Raw genomic sequence first — 21,932 nt, forward strand, 5'->3', positions numbered from 1 at the left:
AAATATGAAATCCAGCATAGTGATCTGGTTTGCTGTGTTGTATTGACATAATAATAATAATAATAATAATAATAATAATAATAATAATAATAATAATAATAGTAATAATAGTTTTGAGGAGGATACTGGAATTCCTTTTTCATTCTGCTTTTTATTACCAATCCATAATTATTGCAGAGAGTAACAGACTATATTTACAGAACTACGGTATATGCAAATGTCAGGGTTCCAAAGGGCATCCAAAATTAAATCAGAGTCCATGACAAAGTATTCCTCAAAGTTCCAATTTATTAATAAAGCCATCTTGGCACATCTGGGTGAAACCCAAATCTGAAATCCTCCAGGTTTCACCACTCAGTTAAAGTCCTTGTCCCCACACCCACAGATCCACCACGTTGTCCAATTTTCTATTTCCATGCTGGCAGACTCCACCCATCTCTTTGCATGCAGGTGCAGTGGTGCAGAAACAAAGGATGACCTTGACTTTCTAGAAAGAATTTGTTATGACTACATACTAACAAGGTTTAGAAAGCTTACAACTACATCGTCTTAAACACAGCCTAAGCATAGCCCATAAAATAAATCTGCTACAACGTCCTTCCTCTCAATGACTACTTCAGCTTCAACCACAACATCACCCGAGCACACAACAGATACAAACTTAAAGTAAACCGCTCCAAACTCGACTGCAGGAAATACAACTTTAGTAACCGAGTAGTTGATGCATGGAACTCACTATCAGAGTGCGTAGTATCATCACCTAGCCCGCAAAACTTTACCCTTAGACTATCCATTCTTGACCTCTCCCAATTCCTGAGGTCAGTAAGGGGCATGCATAAGTGCACCAGAGTGCATTCCGTCCTCTGTCCTTATGTTTCTCTCTTACAAGTATCATGTATATAAATATTATTATATCTTTGTATACCACCAATAGTTACTCGACAAAATAAACAAACAAACAAACAAATAAATAAATAAAATAAACCTCATACAATTCCCCCCCCCCCACAATTTTCCCACAATAGAAAATGTACAGTGAAATAATATAAAGTGTGGCCGGCCTAAGCTCCCAAATAAAATGACTTCAGCCTGATAGCAAATACAGTGGTACCTCAAGATACGAACCCCTCGTCTTACGAACAACTCGTGATACGAACCCGGGGTTCAGAAAAAATTTGCCTCTTCTTACGAACTTTTTTCGAGTTACGAACCGGCGTTCGGAGACTGCTGGGAAGCCACGCGGCTGTTTTAAAAGGTGACAGCCGGGCGGCGGGGCTTCCCAGAAGCCTCCCGAACGCCGGTTCGTGACTCAAACAAAGTTCGTAAGAAGAGGCAATTTTTTTCTGAACTCCGGGTTCGGTTCGGGAGGTTGCTGGGAAGCCCCCCAGCCCGGCTGTCACCTTTTAAAACAGCCGCGCCGCTTCGCAGCTGTCTCCCGAAGCCGAAGGCGGAAGTTCGGCTTTAGCGTTCGGCTTCAGGAGACAGCTGGGAAGCGGCGCGGCTGTTTTAAAAGGTCGCAGCCGGCCTGGGGGGCTTGCCAGCACCCCCCCGAACCCGGGTTCGGGGTTCGGGAGGGTGCTGGGAAGCCCCCCAGGCCGGCTGCGACCTTTTAAAACAGCCGCGCCGTTTCCCAGCTGTCTCCCGAAGCCGAACGCGGAAGTTCGGCTTTAGCGTTCGGCTTCAGGAGACAGCTGGGAAGCGGCGCGGCTGTTTTAAAAGGTCGCAGCCGGCCTGGGGAGCTTGCCAGCACCCCCCCGAACCCGGGTTCGGGGTTCGGGGGGGTGCTGGTAAGCCCCCCAGCCCGGCTGCGACCTTTTAAAACAGCCGCGCCGCTTCCCAGCTGTCTCATGAAGCCGAACGCTAAAGCCGAACTTCCACGTTCGGCTTCGGGAGACAGCTGGGAAGCGGCGCGGCTGTTTTAAAAGGTCGCAGCCGGCCTGGGGGGCTTGCCAGCACCCCCCGAACCCCGAACCCGGGTTCGGGGGGGTGCTGGGAAGCCCCCCAGGCCGGCTGTCACCTTTTAAAACAGCCGCGCGGCTTCCCAGCAGTCGCCGAAAGCTGTTTTTTTGCGGGGATTTTTTTGGTTGCACGGATTAATTGACTTTACATTGTTTCCTATGGGAAACAATGTTTCGTCTTACGAACTTTTCGTCTTACGAACCTCCTCCTTGCACCAATTAAGTTCGTATCATGAGGTATTACTGTATGTCTGCATTTTCTCCTAATTAAATGTATCACTTGATATTGGGTTAGTTGCAGAGATTGCTTAAGGTTAAAAAATATATATCTTTGAAATAACATTAGAAAATTATTTTGAAAATTTGGGAGATACCTTGAAGACTGATCTGCTGGATAACCGTAGAAGAACTGTGGAAAGATTTAGTTCATTGTAGCATTTTGACTTATGTTTTTAATACTCATTTGGTGGTTTTCTTTTCATTTAACAAGTATAATGGTCTCTCCTAAATATATAGGTCCATGTGTTAACTTTCACTGTCCACCTCTTGCTGAAGAGTCTTGCCAACGATCGACTTCAAGTTGGTGATTTGGATCCCTGCATAGAACTGTTGATGGAAGTACGTGTTTACAGCCTATGAAAAAAATTAAATGCAAGATGAGTTTATTTCACCAGTTCTTCATCTTAACCCTTGCATGGGGAAAATGTTATGCTGGGTAACTCCAAGGTTAAAATTCTAGCTCTCTGAAGAAACCAGTTCATGAGCTGTTTCTTAAAGGGAGAGAAAGCTGTTTGATCTTTAGCTGGGCTTTCATAATGTCCAGATACACAATTCATGTTGATATGTGATGCATAAAAGGACATTGGCGGGACCCAGGGGAAGAGCCTTCTCTGTGGCGGCCCCGGCCCTCTGGAACCAACTCCCCCCAGAGATTAGAATTGCCCCCACCCTCCTTGCCTTTCGTAAGCTGCTTAAAACCCACCTCTGCCACCAGGCATGGGGGAATTGAGATACTCTTTCCCCCTAGGCCTTTACAATTTTATGCATGTTACGTCTGTATGTATGTTTGGTTTTTATAATAATGGGTTTTTAATTGTTTTTAGTATTGGATTATTATTATATGCTGTTTTATTATTGCTGTTAGCCGCCCCGAGTCTCCGGAGAGGGACGGCATACAAATCCAATAAATAATAATAATAATAATAATAATAATAATAATAATAATAATAATAATAATGATAACATTAGGATGACATTTAGCTTGAGATGACATTGCATGGCTTTGCTGGAATTTATTGGATTTTAATTTTTTTTAAGTGGAAGAAGCACTTGTTTATGATATTGTAATTTCTGATGCATTTCTTATGGTTTCTTCCTCTTCCAGCATAGACTTTTGTGATTAATCTTTATGGTGCCACAAAATTTGTGCATCAATGAAGTAAAGAGACCGCTGTCTGGAAAATTATACCAAAACCTATAAAAACAGCTATAACTATTTCATTATTATCTGTTGCTAAACTATTCTTGTTTCTCTTGTCTCTCTTGTAAAGATTTTCCACCGTGAATTGTTTGGGGAAATTGCTGAAGAAAAAGAAGTGAAAGGCATCGTTTCCAAAGTTATGGAAGCTCGTAGAAGCAAAAGTTACGATTCTTATGAAATCCTTGCCAAATATGTAGGAAAAAACCAAGTGATTAAGCTTATTCTTCCATTAAAAGAGGTATGAAGATAGAATTAGTGTACATTGGAACTTCATACTGGGATGTGTCTGTATACAGTAATTGTATTTTTCTAGTGAGCAACATTCCTGGGCAGAATGAGTTAATTTTTGCCCCAGAGCTGCATGTAACATCTTGGCCCTTTATTCCAGGATCCTCTTTAGCCACTCTGTCAAAAACCTTTCACCATTTTGATACAAAAAGCTATAGCATAATGGCTAAAGAAAGCTTAACAATGGCTTAAGAGAAGAAAACATTGTAAAACCTGACCCACCCCATCACTTTGTATAATTGCTCTGGTCCCAAATATGGCTGTGGGTTCTGCCTCCCAAGGACAATTCCATCTGTCCATCCATTACCGGGGGGGGGGGGGAGAAATACTAACCCCCTCAGAGAGGGTCCGCAACTTGGGCGTCCTCCTTGATCCACAGCTCACATTACAGAAACATCTTTCAGCTGTGGCGAGGGGGGTGTTTGCCCAGGTTCGCCTGGTGCACCAGTTGCGGCCCTATCTGGATCGGGAGTCACTGCTCACAGTCACCCACGCCCTCATCACCTTGAGGCTCGACTACTGTAATGCTCTCTACATGGGGCTACCTTTGAAAAGTGTTCGGAAACTTCAGATCGTGCAGAATGCAGCTGCGAGAGCAATCATGGGCTTCCCTAAATATGCCCATGTTACACCAACACTCCGCAGTCTGCATTGGTTGCCGATCAGTTTCCAGTCACAATTGAAAGTGTTGGTTATGACCTATAAAGCCCTTCATGGCATCGGACCAGAATATCTCCGGGACTGCCTTCTGCTGCACGAATCCCAGTGACCAGTTAGGTCCCACAGAGTGGGCCTTCTCCAGGTCCCGTCAACTAAACAATGTTGTTTGGTGGGACCCAGGGGAAGAGCCTTCTCTGTGGTGGCCGCGGCCCTCTGGAACCAACTGCCCCAGAGATTAGGATAGCCCCCACCCTTCTTGCCTTTTGTAAGCTCCTTAAAACCCACCTCTGCTGTCAGGCATGGGGGAACTGAGATGTTCTTTCCCCCTAGGCTTCTACAATTTATGTATGGTATGTTTGTATGTATGATTGGTTTTAAAATAATGGGTTTTTAGCTATTTTAGTATTGCATTGTCGCATGTTGTTTTTACCACTGTTGTTAGCCGCCCCGAGTCTGCGGAGAGGGGCGGCATACAAATCCAATCAATCAATCAATCAATCAAATCAAATCCCTGGTTATTAAAATGTCATGCTTTTTTTTTTCTAATTAGTCCTCCTAGGGACCTTGTGGGACATATGTGTATGTGTGTTTTAATGAAAAATGGTGTATTTATTTTATGTATAAACAAACAAATATAAAATATAATTTTTCAGATATATTAGTCTTTCCTGTGCCAGTTTTGGCCAAGAAGAACGTTAATCTCAATTATATGTTTAAGGAAAGAATGAATAAACTTCTAGGATTAGAAGTGATGTTTAATATTTTAGGAAAGGTCAAAGAACAAGGCAAGGGATATGTCATGCACATGGCCAGATGATAATTTCTTCCCTGGGAGGAGGATTTGGTTGTGCCTTTTGTTGTTTTCTTTATAAAGCCTACCTCTGACTTAATTTACAATTTTCCTTTATCTGGGACAATATTGGGAAACAAGCAGTGGATTTTCAGTAATATTGATCAGAGGCTCTGAGCAGCACAAAAGAGATTAATGTTCTGAGGCTTTAGATTGTGCACCTTACTGTAAGATGACTTTGCAATCTGTTATGCTATTCAGATGATCTGTTAGGGCAATGATGGTTAACCTTTTTTTATCAGGAGCCGAAAGCTCATGCGTGTGTACCATTTGTGCATGCGCGAGTGCCCACACCCATAATTCAATGCCTGGCGACGGCAAAAATGGCCTCCCCCACCCTTCCCGGAGGCCCTCTAGAGGCCTGAAACAGCCCATTTCCCAAACTCTGATGGGCCCAGTAGGCCCATTTTTCACCCTCCTCAGGCTCCAGAGGCAAAAATATCCTCCCTATCCCCCCCAGAGACCCTCCAGAAGCTGAAAATGCCCTCCCAGAGCCTTTGGGCGAGCTGAAAATCAGCTGGCCAGCACACACATGTATGTTGGAGCTGAGCTAAGATAACGGCTCTTGTGCCAACAGATATGGCTCCACGTGCCACCTATGGTGCCATAGGTTCGTCATCACTGTGTTAGGGTATTGAATTCAGAGCTTTGCTGGCTGGGGGAATTCTGGGAGTTGAAGTCCACCAGGCTTAAAGTTGCCAATGTTGGAGACCCCTCTTTCAGAACACACTTCTGCTGCAGAAAGGGGGCGTTGTAAGAGTTGAAAGTGTCATTCTAAAAAGATTTTTGTTCCAGGATTTGCTTTGTAAGGTGATTGCTGTAATGTAATGTTGTCCTGCAGGTTTTGGAGAATACAACCAGCCTAAAACTCTCTCGAAAGGTGCATGAAACTTTACGACGAGTTGTGTCTGGATTGATAGTGAACAAGGGAATGACTGCAGAGACTATTCTTCTACTCAGCCATGGTTTGATTAGTGAAAATCTACCGTTGCTAACAGAAAAGGCAAAGTAAGTTTAGGGAGAATAAAATTGTAGAGAGCTAAATTTAGTTTGATTCCCCCTTTTATTTGCTTGCCAATAAGTGTTATTGGTGCATATAAAATTCTAGTAGATAATCTATACCTGAATGCCTAGTCTTACAAACACACAGCAGCACACACATTTATAAGAAGCAAATATAATTATCACAAATACAAAGAAGTCAGTAACCTCTGGTTCTCTGATTCTGCAGTGCCTATCATTTTGGATTTTCCCATTTGTTTACTTGGAGTTCTGTTGTTTCTGATGAAGCCATAATTTATTTTAATCAGCATTTGTTTCCTTTTTTGAGGGGTTTTCTTCCCTTCCTCTAATGAGGGCCATTCAATGCACACAGCAGTCTTTTTTGTGATTGGAATTATATGGCTGATCTTTTCCAAACTCTGAAGAAGAAATGGCTTCATTGAATAACTGGGCATAACTTTGAAGTACAGTGGTACCTCGGTTCTCGAATGCCTTGGTTGTCGTACATTTCAGATACCAAACAAAATTTTCAGCAAAAATTTCCTTCGGTATCTGAACAAAAATTCGGATACCGAACAGCCACAGAAAATTTTGTTAATTATCGGAAATGTTACTGCCAGGGGCGGCTGCAATCCCGGCAGCTTCGGGGGGCTCCTTTCCTCAATGCTTCGTCTTGTTACCTGTAGGCAGCTGCACCAACTTTCTCCTTCCTGGCGGCGGCAACGGCAGCTGCTTCCCTTTCAGGAGCAACAGCGCCGGGAACGTCACATAATGAAGGGAAGCCGCCAGAGCCATCTCAGCAGTTGCCGCTGCTCCAGCAGCTTCCCTTCATTACATGATATTCCCGGCGCTGGTGCTACTCGAAGGGAAGCTGCTGCCGTTGCCGCCGCCGGGAAGGAGAAAGTTGGTGCAGCTGCCTACAGGTAACAAGACGAAGCAGTGAGGAAAGGAGCCCCCCGAAGCTGCCGGGATTGCAGCCGTCCCCACCCTTCCTGCAGCTTGGAGTGCTTAGACTATAGAGCTCCTCAGATTTTTTTATCCCATAGGAAATAAAGAAAATAGATTTAATTGGTTCCCAGTCAGTCAACAGGGGCTGGGAACCAATTAAATCCATTTTCATTATTTCCTATGGGATAAATTAATTCGGTACTCGACCAAATCAGTTCTCGACCACACTTCTGGAACGAATTGTGGTCGAGAACCGAGGTACCACTGTATATCGGTTCATTCTAAATGTCTGATTTCACTTTCCTCTCTTTTGCCTTTACTTTGATTAGAAGAACTATCTGCTGAAGCCAAAATCCTCATTTTCTTTTCGTTTTCTTCTTCCACAACTTTATAGAATGAAAGTTGCTGTTCCTCCAGATCCTCGTTTGCCACCAGAGAGCTGCCTCCTTCTGCCACCGACTCCCATTCGAGGAGGCCAAAAAGCGCCTGTGAGCAGCAAGACTAACATGCACGTCTTGGTTGAGTCAGGGCTACGGGTAAGAAGTACCAGACCTCTCCCCTCCTTCTCTCTTTTTTATTGGGGTCCCCCCCCCATTTTAAAATGTGCAGTCTCTCTAATGAAGTGAATCCAACCCTTTATGTTTCAGATGCAGGAACACTATAACAAACCAGGTCAAACCTCACGATCCACTTTAAAATTGTTGAAATAACTTCTAGCTCTAAGTTTAGAAATGGGTCAATTGACCAGAATAAAGAATTGAAGGGACAGGATCCCTTGAGTTTTATGTGTATGACACTATTCCCTTTCCATTCTTCACATGATGGAAGAATCATCCTGAGTTTTTCTTTTTAGGATACAGTAATTGTAAATCACGACTTGTCATTCTATTTGAATGTATATGTTATGAGCATAGGAGGCACTGCAGATTCTACTGTGGTATTCATTGCCTTTGGGCAATGTTTGAGTGTGCTCATCTCCATTTCAAGGCCATTGAGCCAGCGTTGTCTGAAGACATTTTTGCAGTTATGTGGCCAACATGACGTCAAGGAATGCTGTTACCTTCCCACCAAAGGAATAACAATTTATCTATGTAGATTAATTGCTAGTTTGGCAGGAGCTGGGGCAAGGATGGGAACTCACCCTATCACATGAAGCTTGGGTCTCGAACCTGGGGTCTTAGCTTTCCAGCCGATAAGCTCAGCATCTTAACCGCTGAGCTCTACATTATTAGCACAATGAAGTTGAAATGAGAGCTTTGGAAGTCACTAAGAGATGGAGATCTATTAAGTTTTGCCATTCTGCTTTAACTGAGCCAAACTATAAAGATTTGTTATTTGTAGTGAATACACAATACAAAGCTGTTTTTTTGACGAAAGTTCCCAAAGAGCAGTACAGTTAAAGAGATTTGAAAGACTGAAGAAAAAGAATATATTTCTCTCCATCCATTTCTTTTGTGCCTTTAATATTTTTCATGCTTGTAGTCTCCACTATTAATGAACTTCATTTCTAAAGTATCACTGTAATATCCTACTATGTTAAATAACATCTGAGGTTACCATTGTATCTGAATAAGTCACTTGATATTTTAGATTAAAGGAATCCTAATATTTCTTTATTATGTACAGTTGCTGCATATGAGTTTGAAGAGATCTAAAATAAATTCTTCAGATGAGCATGTTTTAGAAATGATGGATCCATTTGTACCGCTGCTTATCAGCTGCCTTCAGTCCACAGATATTAAGGTATGGTGTTTAGCAATAGGTTACCACTTTATAGCAATGCAGGCAAGATTACAGAGATCAACCGTAGAGCAAAGCTGTTCTGTCTCAGCGTCAATCCCCCCAAAATAAGATGCACACCACCAAATTTAGTATTAAAAGTTTACTACTAATAAAAGTCTTAGCAGTTTTGAGAAAAGAAAGTAAAATTGATAAAGTCTTCACCACAATACTTTCCGTGCTCCGGTGCCCATGAAGACTAGCTGGCTAGAAACCAGAAGAGCAGCTTGTGACAGTGTGCATGCCCACAGAGAGGGCTCTATGTGGGCCATCTCTGGCATGCATGACATAGATACGCCATCACGGCCCTAGCAATCCCCAACCTTTGCAGCTTGGTGGCCAGGCGGGGGATAGGAAATGGGAACTAGGTGCCCCAAGCGGTGGATTGGCGTGTGCACACATGTAAGCGTGTGCAGCTCGACTTGTGTAAGATGAGCTGTGCATGCATGTGCAGGCACACAGGCCTGCCACTCATGCAAGTTGAGCTGCTCATGGGTGCACCAGCCCACTGTTCATGGGGCCCAGTTCCAAATAGGCCAGTAGTGGGCCACGGCCTGGGAATTGGGGACCCCTGCTCTAGTACATAATTGTGTTTCCCCAAAAAGAAGACCCTGAAATGTTTTTTGGAATCCTGAAATAAGTGCTTGGCCTTATTGCCATGCACTCAAAAACCCAGTTGGGCTTATTATCAAGGGATCTCGTATTTGGGGGGAAACAGGGTAGTATATTCATTCATTTCATTTATTCGATTTTTCTGCCGCCCTTCTCCTTAGACTCAGGGAGGCTTACAACATGTTAGCAATAGCACTTTTTAACAGAACCAGGATATTGCCCCCACAATCCGGGTCATTTTACCCACCTCGGAAGGATGGAAGGCTGAGTCAACCTTGAACCGGTGATGAGATTTGAATTGCTGACCTACAGATCTATAGTCAGCTTCAGTGGCCTGCAGTACAGCACTCTACCTGCTGCGCCACCCCAACATTATTCCATGTTAGTTGGAAGATTAGCAAACTTAAAGGTGCCCTGCTTTTCTGGAAGTTTGCTTCCCCTTTTAGGTTCGAGATTATATACCAATTGATTATTTTGTCAGTTTTTTAAATAATCTGTATAGTAGCCTTTTGATTCAAATAGTAAGCTAAACTATTGCTTCAGCAGTAATGACCCATATGGTGTTTGCTTAGGTGATACTTAGCTGGCCCACAAGGATAGTAATATTTGGTACAAGAGATCATTAATGGAAAACATGTAAATCTACATTTTTAAAAAGTTTGATAACCTTAGTAGATTTCTGACTGCTACCAAAATTTAAGTGAGCCATATAAATCATTCTTGTTCTTTACTTTCCAGGTGATCACTGGTGCTCTCCAATCATTTCTCTGGGTTTTAAAGTTTCCTCTACCTGCAGTAGATAATAATGTGGAACAGTTAACGACACAGCTGTTCCTCCTGTTGAAGGAGTTTGCTAAACATGGCACAGTTAAAGGACATAATTTTCATTTGATTGTCAATTGTTTCAAAGTAAGTCTTAACCAAAGCAATAGTTCATTGTTGATTTTGGATGAGTTTTATGCCAGTGTTATCATGTTACCTGGCTGGTAAAGAAGGTATTTCCGCCTCCTTGGAATTTGTAAATTGTTATGTGAGTAAACTGTACTGAGTGTACTTATATTGGTGATTTGGGGGAGGAAATTGCTGTGCATTGCAGAAATCTCAGTAGCAGTTTTCTAGTATTTTGTCCAAAGTAATAATTCATTGTACAACCTACGGTACGCAACAGTGTCCGCAGAAATAAAGAACTACACAGGTGTCTCGTTTGGAGGTAAATGAAACTGGGCAGGACGGAATCTGTTTTGTAATCATCTGACCCAGTTTCAGGGTTGTGGAAATTGTTTCCATTTTCATTTGTCTGTCCTTAACAGCAAAACAAGGAAATCATTCAAAAACTTGCTTATCGCTAAGAATCGTTTTTATTATATGTAATAAAACACCTGCGGATTTGCCTATTGTGTGTTTTTGAACTTTCAAAGAATTGAATTTAAATCACAGCGTACCATTTTATGTTGAATTAAAAACGTGCCTAATTACAAAATAGCATTGAGCTGCAGAAAATAAAAAAGTTCAAAAGGTATAGCTTCATCTCTCCTTAGAAAAGGGTTACGTGGGTCTAATTCATCAGACAAAAAGACCTTACTAATTTGAAAAAACAATAATGGAGGCTTAGTCCCTATTTAATTCTATTTAGGATTGTACTCTTCATGGGGAAAATGATGTTTTCGCACATGTAGAGAGTAAGTTGAGAATTTTTTAATTTGGTAGATTAGCATATAATTAAGTCCTTAATGCAAATTTTTAATTTTCAGTGTGTAACTCTGCTGGTGAGAAACATGAAGAGTCAGATTACAGATAAACAACTGCAAGTTTTGCTTGGATATGCTGAAGAAGATATTTATGACCCATTACGACAAACCACTGCTTTTGGCCTCTTAAAGGTATAAATGTAATGAAGTATCATTTAAGAATTATTGCTTGAAAACCGAATGACTTATTTGGTATTTTTTTGTGAAAATTGAAAATCCTCTCTTGAAATTAGCCAGCCTGGAATTGGAAACTGACTCGGTTCAAAAGCTATGAGTCAACCTATCATATCTTCAGTTTAGCTATTTCTCCTGTTGCATATTATTCAGCATTATTTTGTTGCGTTGCATATTAACAAGCAGGCTAATTTTAAGCCACCAGCGCTTTGCAAATAAGCTGCTATTCATCAGGTGAATGGAATTCCAGTCTTGTCCATCTGACTGCAGGTGAGAAGACATGACAACTTCCGAAAAGGCTGGTTGGAGATGAAATAATTTTAATTCCACTGATTGGATATCTCAAGGGTTGCCTCTTGCCCAGATTGGTTAAATAACTGGGTTTCTGGCATGTGACACTTTTGTGTCCCCAAGGCAAAGAAAGGAAAATTTGGTTGTAAGTTGCTTTTGATCGATTAGAACAACTTGACCCTGACTCAAATTTATACGTTATTATTTTTGTTTTTTAAAAGGCTATTTTATCTAGAAAATTGATAGTTCCAGAAATCGAAGGTGTCATGCAGAAAGTTGCAGATTTTGCCATTACGGGCCAAAGCGAGCAAATTCGAATTCAATGTAGACAGGTTTGTAGACATGTTTAAAACATCCTTTTCATTATCATAATTATTTTCTTAGCAGCACTAAGATATTTTAAATGATTTTATTAAATCAAAGATAATGATTACCTGAGGGGTGAGAGCGAAACTGATCCTTAATGGGCTTATTCTTCCCTGTCTTTTGTAAACTACTCAAGACTCAAGACTCATTTATACCGCCCTGCATGGGGGAGTTGAGATATTCCTTCCCCCTAGGCCATTACAAGTTATGCATGGTATGTCTGTGTGTATGTTTGGTTTTATAATAAGGGTTTTAGTTGTTTTATTATTGGATTGTCACATGCTGTTTTTATCATTGTTGTTAGCCGCCCCAAGTCTACGGAGAGGGGCGGCATACAAATCCAATAAATAATAATAATAATAATAATAATAATAATAATTATTATTATTATTATTATTATTATTATATTATTATTATTATTATTATTATTATTATTGCTTGATATTATATGTCAGCAGATGAAGGACCACAGTTAAGATGGAAAATTCACCCCCGGTGGGATATAGACTCTTTATGTGCTTGGGCTAGAATAATATAAACATTCTTTTTTTGCTTCCAAACTTGTATACCAACCGTTTTATAAATTCCCTTGTCACTGTCCTCAATTTTTTAAAATGTGTTTTTTTTTTTGGGGGGGGGGGGTGTTATTGTATGTTTTGTTTACATTACATTTTCCAATGTCGGCCAATGATTATTTTGGCTGCTAAATTTAAATAAGATTAATTTATGAAGATTTTCCGCCTGCTAGCACTTGGATAATTGTCCTCTCTTTGTAAATTGGAAAATATACTTAAACCATTTATATTAGTATTATTTTTCCTTGTTCATTTCCTCCCTCAGATTTTCCTGAAATACATAATTGATTATCCCCTTGGGAAAAAGTTAAAACCCAACTTGGAGTGTATCCTTGCCCAGTTTAAGTAAGTAATGTGAATATAATTCTCAAATAAAATTGAGAGCATCAATATTACATATTTGCTGCGTTGTTTCTTTTAAATAATTATTTTGTAATAATTCTCTGGTTTTCCCAGATATAAACAAAATCATGCATTCTAAGCAAAGTCCTGTAGTAAAATCCTTATTTATTTCCCTACCTAGTTTGTGCTGTCCATTAATGTGCCTCTCATCAACCTTTCTCTCATTCCTTTATCTCAGGAGTGGGGAACAATGGTCCCATTATGACTTGTCGACCTCAACAACCAGAATCCTTGAGCCAACATAGTTCAAAAGTCATAAAAGAGCATTGCTCTTCATCCCTGTTTTTCCTGAAGATGCTAAGGACTGAATATGGAGCCCCCTGAAAGCTATTAAATTGGCCTATGGCACTCAGGTCCAATGCCATGTAGGGCTTTAAAGGTTACAATCAACACTTTGAATTGTGACCGGAAATTGATCGGCAACCAATGCAGGCCACGGAGTGTTGTAGATACGTGGGCGAATCTAGGAAGCCCCACGATGGCTCTTGCGGCCACGTTCTGCATGATCTGAAATTTCCGAACACTTTTCAAAGGTAGCCCCATGTAGAGAGCGTTGCAGTAATCAAACCTCGAGGTGATGAGGACATGAGTGACTGTGAGCAATGACTCCCTGTCCAAATAGTGCCGCAACTGGTGCACCAGGAGAGCCTGGGTATATGTGTGTATTTATTTCCTCTCTTCGCTATTAAAGGAGCAAAAGCACCCTGCACATCTAACATTGTCACAGGCAGACTTGGGTTCAAAATATATTGACTAATGTTTTATATATCAAGGACTTCTAAACATGAATGTCAGAATAAATCGAATTAATGCTCACAGACATTATGCTGTTTGGAGGAAAACCTTGGAAATTTTGGAAATATTAACTATATCCCTGTTAATTGTTTTCACTCTAGTTATGAATATGAGACGGGAAGAGAATCGGCTTTGGAAATGATTGCTTATCTCTTTGAAACGTTCCCTCAGGTATTGTGCACTTTCCTCACAGATACAATACCCTCTAATTCAGAGGTTTATCAGCCAGTGGTCTGTTGGCCACTGGACTGCATGAGTGGCTGACCTGTGCTAGCGAGTATCGCGTGGGTGCTAGTGGCCCCTTTTGCAATACACATCCGTGCATAAAGACCCCTGCCCCTCCCCCCTCCAGGCTACAACCCAGAACGGTTGGGAAGCTCTGCTCTAATATTTTCTTTAAATTAAAATAAATACAATGTTTCAAGAATACTGTTTATGATAACTTTCATTAAAAGGGATGAGATTGCTGAGAAAAAGTGTATAGGATCAAATTTGTAAGCAAAGTCAGAGGAACTGTAAACATAGCTTGTTGCAGGAGTACTCTGGAATTTGTGGGTATTCTGAGTATAAAGAATTGCATGGATTGGGTTTTATTTCTGTTTAAATCCTAGCTATTCTATTAGGAGATTCCCCCCTCCTTCTTATTTAATACAAAGCTTTTTACCCAAAGTCATTTCCTAAAGTTATTTTGTATATATTGTAAAAAGTAGTCCAAATGTTTTTGAACATACACTTGCTAATTGCAGTTAGAGTGTTTTTGACCCTTGACTTTTTAAGAACTGTGAAATATACGCAATTGTTAGAGACAGTATTATTTAACTGAAACATGTTACAGAAAAAATGCTTTATGTTCATCTGTACATGGAATACAACCATGCCTTGTTCAGCAAGCACAATCCATTCCATAAATAGGACAAAAATGATCACAGAGAGAAAGAGAGACACAGATGCTGCAAAAACCATTGGTTGTTGTTGTCTCATTTAGAGACAACTTGTATAGTTTACTCTCACAGTGACGTACATTGTTGTCAGGTGCAAAATTTTAAATTAGTTAGAAAACAATGATAAATCTTTTTCATATTTGTGAACAGTTACTAAATGAGATATCTGCTAAACAAGGAGTGGCTGTATTTTAATTATCTTGATGTGGCTCTTTCAATTCAATTCAATTCATTAGATTTTTATGCTGCCCTTCTCCGAAGACTTGGGGTGGCTCAGAAATAATTATAAAACAAGCATATAGAACAAATCTAATATATTAAAAAGTACAACTAAAAACCCTATGTAATACACAATCATACCATGCATCACATTTATTGGTCAGAGGGGCAAGGTCTAATTAATAATAATAATAATAATAATAATAATAATTTATTAGATTTGTATGCCGCCCCTCTCCGAAGACTCGGGGCGGCTCACAACAATAATAAAACAATATTACAATGAAACAAATCTAATATTAAAAACATCTAAAACTCCATCATTTAAAACCATGCAGCACATGCATACCAAACATAAAATATAAAAGCCTGGGGGAGGTGTCTCAGTTCCCTCAAGCCTGGTGACATAGCAATCAGCTTGAGGCTCTTGCGGAAGGTGAGGAGGGTGGGGGCAGTACGAATCTCTGGGGGGAGCTGATTCCAGAGGGCCGGCGCCCCCACAGAGAAGGCTCTTCCCCTAGGCCCTGCCAAACAACATTGTCTGGTTGACGGGACCTGGAGAAGGCCAACTCTGTGGGACCTAACCAGCCGCAGGGATTTAGGCGGCAGAAGGCGGTCCCGTAAGTAATCTGGTCCGATGCCATGTAGGGCTTTGTAGGTCATTACCAACACTTTGAATTGTTTCCGGAAACCAGTCAGCAATCAGTGCAGTCCATGGAGTGTGGGAGAGACATGGGTATATCTAGGGGACCCAAGACCTCTCGCGCGGCTGCATTCTGCACGATTTGAAGTTTCCAAACACTCTTCAAAGGTTTGTGGTTTACAGGGGAAAACTGTCATTCTAGAGATTTGCAGCCTGTATGATTCCTACTTTGTTTCTGCAGGGCTTATTGCATGAGTTTTGTGGCCTATTCTTTGTCCCATTATGTATGATGATAGTAAATGATGATTCAGCAAAGTGCAAGAGAATGGCGGCACTGGCAATCAAGAATCTTCTCCTCAAAATTAGTCCTGCAAACCGAGACCTGATGTTTTCATTGGTTGCTTCATGGTTTACAAGTAAAAAGGTACTTTATGGGTCAGAAGTGGCATTTAGCATTCATTTTCTTCTGGGATTAAAATCCCCACTCAGATTTATGGCTGAGCACATCGTTGGTAAGGGAGACACACTTAACAATTTGGGCTTCCTCTGCATGTAAAGGATTCATTTATCTGTAGGTAGACCAGGTGGCTGTAGAGTTGGACACATTGAAATTACTGATTTCAAGAAGTGGCAAATCATATTAAACAGGCTGAGTTCTCATTGTTATTTCTTATCATGGTTATAGAGGTCAGCAGCAGTTCTCACCGTAGGAACTATTAAATTTGTTATTTGTAACGAAGAAATACATTGGTATTCAGTTGTGTTTACATGCGGCTTCAATTAAAACTCATTCCGACTGGCTTACCTACCTTTGATATTACAATGAAAATAAAACACATCAATACAGTAATGAGTAGGAAAAATCTTAGCTCAAGGAAGACACTAACCATACAAATCGTATCCTACAGAGAGGATCAATTCTCATCTCAATATTGTTGACCGGGTTTTAATGATTCTATAAAGCCACTCAAAACACTGGCGATTATTTGATCTTTGGAGTCAGGCAGGGTTAGGATGCAAAGAGAACTCCTACCATCTTCCATATAGTTGGTATTCCTTAAGGATAAGGATTGAGATAGCTCTTTTTCTTATAGATTTTGTTGTGTGAATAAAATTGATGTTCTTCCTTCCTTCACACAAATTGACGTGTTTCTTTGCCACTAAGAAGTGACAAATAGTACTAGTTTGCCTAGAGGTTGGGTTTTTTTTTGCAAAATGTCTTATTTATGAAAGATTTTCTTTACTGATAGAGTGTGCATAAGAGATTAGCTGCTCAAGCCTGTGGAGCATTTGTTGAAGCTGAAAAAATTGAATTTGAGAAAAGGCTTGGAACCATTCTCCCTGTTATCGAGAGAGAAATTCATCCTTCAAATTTTGAAGAAGTAAGTATTTTAATCAGCAATAATGTTTTTGGGAAATTGAAAAGCTGAGAATATTGATCAAACACTTAAATGAGATAAAATGCTTCATTATTTTATTAGAAGGCAGGTTCATGAAAGAAATCTATCAAATTACTTTTGATAGAAACATGTCAATTTTCCAAGAAGTGTAAAAGAGCCTTATTGAAAGAGTTTTAAAAGATAATATATTTTAGTTGTAATAAGAAGGGAAGGGGAAAGTATAATAGGGGTAAAGAGTTTTTATTCTATAAGCTAATTAGATTACAGATGAATAGTCTTCCTCAGTGCCTATGAAGGAAATGAATGGTTGAGTATCTATATTATGTTTAATTGTTGTGGCAAACTATTAAGAAATGTTGAATATAGGCCTTGATCTATTAGCATAAGAGCTCCATTTTCAATGCTTTAAAATTTGGCATGTGTTTGCTTTGCCACTAATCACAGCATTTGTGATACAAATGAAAGATGCCAGGGTAATACATATTATTACATAGATATTTTCAGAATAGACCATCGATTTCATAATTAAAGTGACTATCTATAAAGATTCAATTTAGAGATAGCATGATCTTAATTGGGAAAAGTTTCCTACTTTTTGCTGATAATCCTAACAACAGAGGGAAGGAGACTCTTGTGGAGTTTTCTGGATGAAAGAAGGAAAAATTATTTAGAAGTCAAAATATGCAGTTTATGGTGTGAAGAGATGTGATTATTATCCATTTTTTGTGCTTCTTTGGCTAGGAAATCCTTTGCAAATTTCAAATTGAATGTGGAACCTTATCAGTAAAGAGTTTGTGTTTTTCTGCTCAGTTGTGTTTCAGATTATAGACCCATTGTCCCCATTTGCAGTTGAACTTTCAATATTATATCAGTATTATCTGTAGGTAGCAACCTAAACCAGATCATGAAGACTAGTAAGGGATGTATTAATTACTTGAACACTATTGTTTCTGCAGAATATAATTTGTCATCTTCCATCTTCACTTTTTTCTAAGGTTAAAGAAGAGACTGATGAAAAGCTGGCAGACAGATTGCTCTTTAGCTTCCTAACTTTGCTTGTTAAGCTAATCAATGAGTGCAACATTATTCAAATAAACAAACACCAGGAGATTCTGATCAACATTTGGGGTTAGTAGTAACATTTTTTCCTTCCATTCAGGTGTGTCCAATTCTCAGGGACAGCCTGGACAATTTTCATGGCAAGGTTTTCCAGAAGTGCCTTGCATTGCCTTCTTTGTAGGGCTGAGACAATGTGATTGGCACAAGTCAGTGGTTTTGGGCCTAAAGTAGGACTAGCCTGGGGTCTTAACCAGCATACCAAACTGGCTCTCAACATTACATTGCTGCAAAAAGAAACATTGATGCCCGGCATGTTTATTATGAAGACTGAGCATTTTAAAAGTGTATAATATACAGTATAACTGTGTTTAATGTCCCTGCATATAAATAATTCATTCAAGTGATATATTTTTTCTCTGTTTTTAGGTCATGTACAATCCCATTTATGGTACCCACACAGCTGGGTATGGTTGACTTCTGCTCAGATTTTTGGCTTGCTGTTTGCTTCTCACAAACCAGAAGAACTTGTTAATAAATGGAACAAAAGAAAAACAGAAAAGAAACAAGTGACACATGAGCAATCAGCAACAGTTTTCTTAATAGAGGAACTTAGTGAAAAGGTTATCTTATTGTCTTACTTATATTGCTGTATATTCCAAGCCATGGTAGTGCAGTAGTTAGAATATGCAGTATTGCAGGGTAATTCTGCTGACTGCCAGCAATTCACTTCTCACCAGCTGAAGGTTGTCTCAGCCTTCAACCCTTCTGAGGTTGGTTAAGTGAGGGCCCAGATTATTGGGGGCAATATGTTTACTCTGTAAACTGCAAAGAAAGGGCTGTAAAATACCTTGAACTGGTATGTACGTTTAAGTACTTTTGCTATTCCATTTGGTGGATGGAGCAGAAATAATAATAATAATAATAATAATTATTATTATTATTATTATTATTATTATTATTATTATTATTAAAATTATTACTAATTTCAATTTAATTTATTGGTTTCATTAGTTATAGATCTTCAGTGCCAGAGCTTATTCTTTTTGTTGTATTTTGTTACTTCTTTGAGGAGAGTGAATTACTTGTGCCCCAAATTTAGCAGCACATAAATCATATTATTTTATCTTACATGTTCCATTACAGATGAAAACACTTGCTTTAGCTTTCTGCCATCAGCTGAAATCCAAATTTCTCACTTACACTCTTGGAGAACAGGTAAATTATTAAGTAGAATTTTCATTTTGTTATGTTTATAATGCGTTTGCTGAAAGAACATATAATTGAAACAGATGTAAGAATTTGAGAACAGAAAGATTAATAAATGATAGCCAGATTTTATGCTATTGCAAAGGCAGTCACAAGTTCCTGGACCTGACTGCACTCCAGATATGTTTAGTCTCAAGCACAAATAGCCTTTTTGTGGGATGTTTGTAATCTGAATTATTTTCTCAGTTTTGGGTTTTTTCCCCCCTACAACCATTTATTTTAATAAATTGTTCGGTTATCTGATGCATTCAGTAAATAAGGAATTTAGACTGTTCTACATGTCAAGAATTATTGTTCCAACCCTTGCTATACATATATTCCTTGATGTAAGATGATTTTTTAATATCTTGGCTAAGAACTCTTAAAGTTGGGAAAAGCTGAGCCTCAAATGGCACGATAATACAACCTGATAATCATACTAAATCTTCTGCTTTTGCAGTAGGCTTAAAGGAGTGTTTGTCAGCCACAGCAACTTTAAGATTCAGCTCCCAGAATCCATCTGACGGCATGTTGAAAAAAACTAGAAGTCATAAAACAAAATTTTTAATGAAGTAGCTAAAAACAGTTCATTTAGAGCCTGCCCTAAAACTTTTATAATTATATATATTATGTTGTTGTTGTTACATTAACTATACTATCAATTATATATATTTTATAAGTCATTTGCAAATCTATCTTTTGTTTTTCTTTGTGTTGAAGGTTATAAAGAATTTACTGTTCGTATCTAAAGTACTGTACCTACTGGCTCCTACTCCAGAAGAAGGCAAAGAGATTGGTGACGATGTGGTTTGGGAAACTGAAGAGCAGGGTGACTTAGGAAGCGAAGATGAGAAAGAGATTTCGGGTATGGAGGCAAAAGAAAAGAGCAGTCCAGCCAGTTTGTTGTGGGTGATGAAAAAACTCCTAGTCATGGCAACACGAGAAGCTGCTCATTCACCCAAGGATTCTTTAAAGGTTGGTTTGTCTTCTGCAGATAACATCTTCAGCTCTGAAAATACTGTCACGGTATTAGTGACTTTTACAGTTCATAAGCACAAATGATTTTTAAAAACCTGGCCAGCAGCACACTTTCATTAATGGACATGCAAGTGGGAGCAGCATTTTTCCAGATCAGAGCAAGAAGGCATTTGGCATCAGTTGTCTTTAGCTTCATAGGAAGGGCAGAATTTAAATTGAGCAAAAGATCCTGCTGCTGCTTTTGTTCAAGTTATACTATTATTTTGTTTTGATTTTGAAACCTGTTCCAATACAAGAAGTCTTGCTTTTTTAATTACCTAATTAATATAACATGGGGTGCAGAGACTCTAATAGTAATTGTGCTAAAATATGAACAAGGTTGCCCACGTAATGCTCACTCAAAGTTACACTGAAAGGAGTCATTTGGGTTTTTACTCTGCAAATGTAATGAGGGAAAGGGAAAAAGGGTCTTTTTCTTCAGATGACTGCTAGATTCTACACTTGCATTTGAGGGGTGTGGTCTATGGCAGTGATGGCGAACCTATGGCACGGGTTCCATAGGTGGCACATGGAGCCATATCTGCTGGCACACAAGCCGTTGCCCTAACTCAGCTCCAACGTGCATGTGTGGGCCAGCCAGCTGGTTTGTGGTTTGCACAGAGGCTCTGGGAGGGCGTTTTTGGCTTTCAGAGAGCCTTGAGGGGGATGGGGGAGGGCATTTTTACCCTCCCCCAGCTCTAGGGAAGCCTTTGGAGCCTGGAGAGGGCAAAACATGAGGCTACTGGGTCCACCAGAAGTTGGGAAACAGGCCATATCCGGCCTCCAGAGAGAGGGTAGCTGTTTTTGCCCTCCTCAGGCATTGAATTATGAGTGTGGGCACTCGTGCATATGCAATAGCTCTTTTGGCACCCAAGGGAAAAAAGGTTCGCCATCACTGGTCTATTGAGTGCTGAGAAATGCTGCTTAAAGTGCACTTGGCGTTGGCAGGCATTGTAAGAAGGGATACAAAAATTAAATGTTTGCAGAAGGGGACTGTAGGCACAGAAGAGGAAGCAGGATCAAATTAGGCTTCAAATTAGATATCGAGCAAATCAAACTATTGTCAGAACTGCTGGAAAACATTTGTACTTTCCAACTTTCACTGAGAAAGTAACACACACACCCCGCCCAATTGCTAGCATCCTTGGGTTGTTCTCTTGCTGTGTGGGCTAATCTGTTGACCAAATGTGCTTGCCTCTTCAGAGAACCTGCATCTTTAAGTTTCTTGGTGCTATTGCAGTAGACCTTGGGAAAGAGAAGGTAAAACCATATCTTCCAACAATCATAGCCCCTCTGTATAGAGAACTGAGTAGCACGTATGCAGAACAAGGTAAGGGGATTTGCACTCAGGTGGTTGGCACAAAAACATTTATACTTTCCATATTTTAAAACATCTAGCAAGCTTTCAAGATATTTCCAGTAGAATAGATCTATTATTAATGCTTAAAATAGAGCAAGAGGGAGGTTAGGCAACATCTGC

At 39.8% G+C, this 21,932-nt stretch overlaps 1 protein-coding gene across 1 annotated transcript in view; it reads left to right on the forward strand.

Annotated features, from left to right (window-relative positions):
* Positions 1 to 21,932, forward strand: part of UTP20 (UTP20 small subunit processome component) — a 120,371-nt gene that overhangs the window by 94,627 nt on the left and 3,812 nt on the right. Inside the window, exons 44-60 of the mRNA XM_070755922.1 lie at positions 2,475 to 2,576; positions 3,509 to 3,676; positions 6,078 to 6,244; positions 7,581 to 7,722; positions 8,813 to 8,929; positions 10,316 to 10,486; positions 11,329 to 11,457; positions 12,012 to 12,122; positions 12,997 to 13,076; positions 14,030 to 14,099; positions 15,973 to 16,155; positions 16,982 to 17,113; positions 18,127 to 18,259; positions 18,617 to 18,810; positions 19,334 to 19,405; positions 20,156 to 20,410; positions 21,656 to 21,782. Coding sequence (XP_070612023.1) covers positions 2,475 to 2,576; positions 3,509 to 3,676; positions 6,078 to 6,244; positions 7,581 to 7,722; positions 8,813 to 8,929; positions 10,316 to 10,486; positions 11,329 to 11,457; positions 12,012 to 12,122; positions 12,997 to 13,076; positions 14,030 to 14,099; positions 15,973 to 16,155; positions 16,982 to 17,113; positions 18,127 to 18,259; positions 18,617 to 18,810; positions 19,334 to 19,405; positions 20,156 to 20,410; positions 21,656 to 21,782 — 2,353 coding nt within the window. The remainder of the gene's footprint in view (positions 1 to 2,474; positions 2,577 to 3,508; positions 3,677 to 6,077; positions 6,245 to 7,580; positions 7,723 to 8,812; positions 8,930 to 10,315; positions 10,487 to 11,328; positions 11,458 to 12,011; positions 12,123 to 12,996; positions 13,077 to 14,029; positions 14,100 to 15,972; positions 16,156 to 16,981; positions 17,114 to 18,126; positions 18,260 to 18,616; positions 18,811 to 19,333; positions 19,406 to 20,155; positions 20,411 to 21,655; positions 21,783 to 21,932) is intronic.

Source organism: Erythrolamprus reginae, chromosome 6, assembly GCF_031021105.1.
Source record: "Erythrolamprus reginae isolate rEryReg1 chromosome 6, rEryReg1.hap1, whole genome shotgun sequence".
NCBI lineage: Eukaryota > Metazoa > Chordata > Lepidosauria > Squamata > Dipsadidae > Erythrolamprus > Erythrolamprus reginae.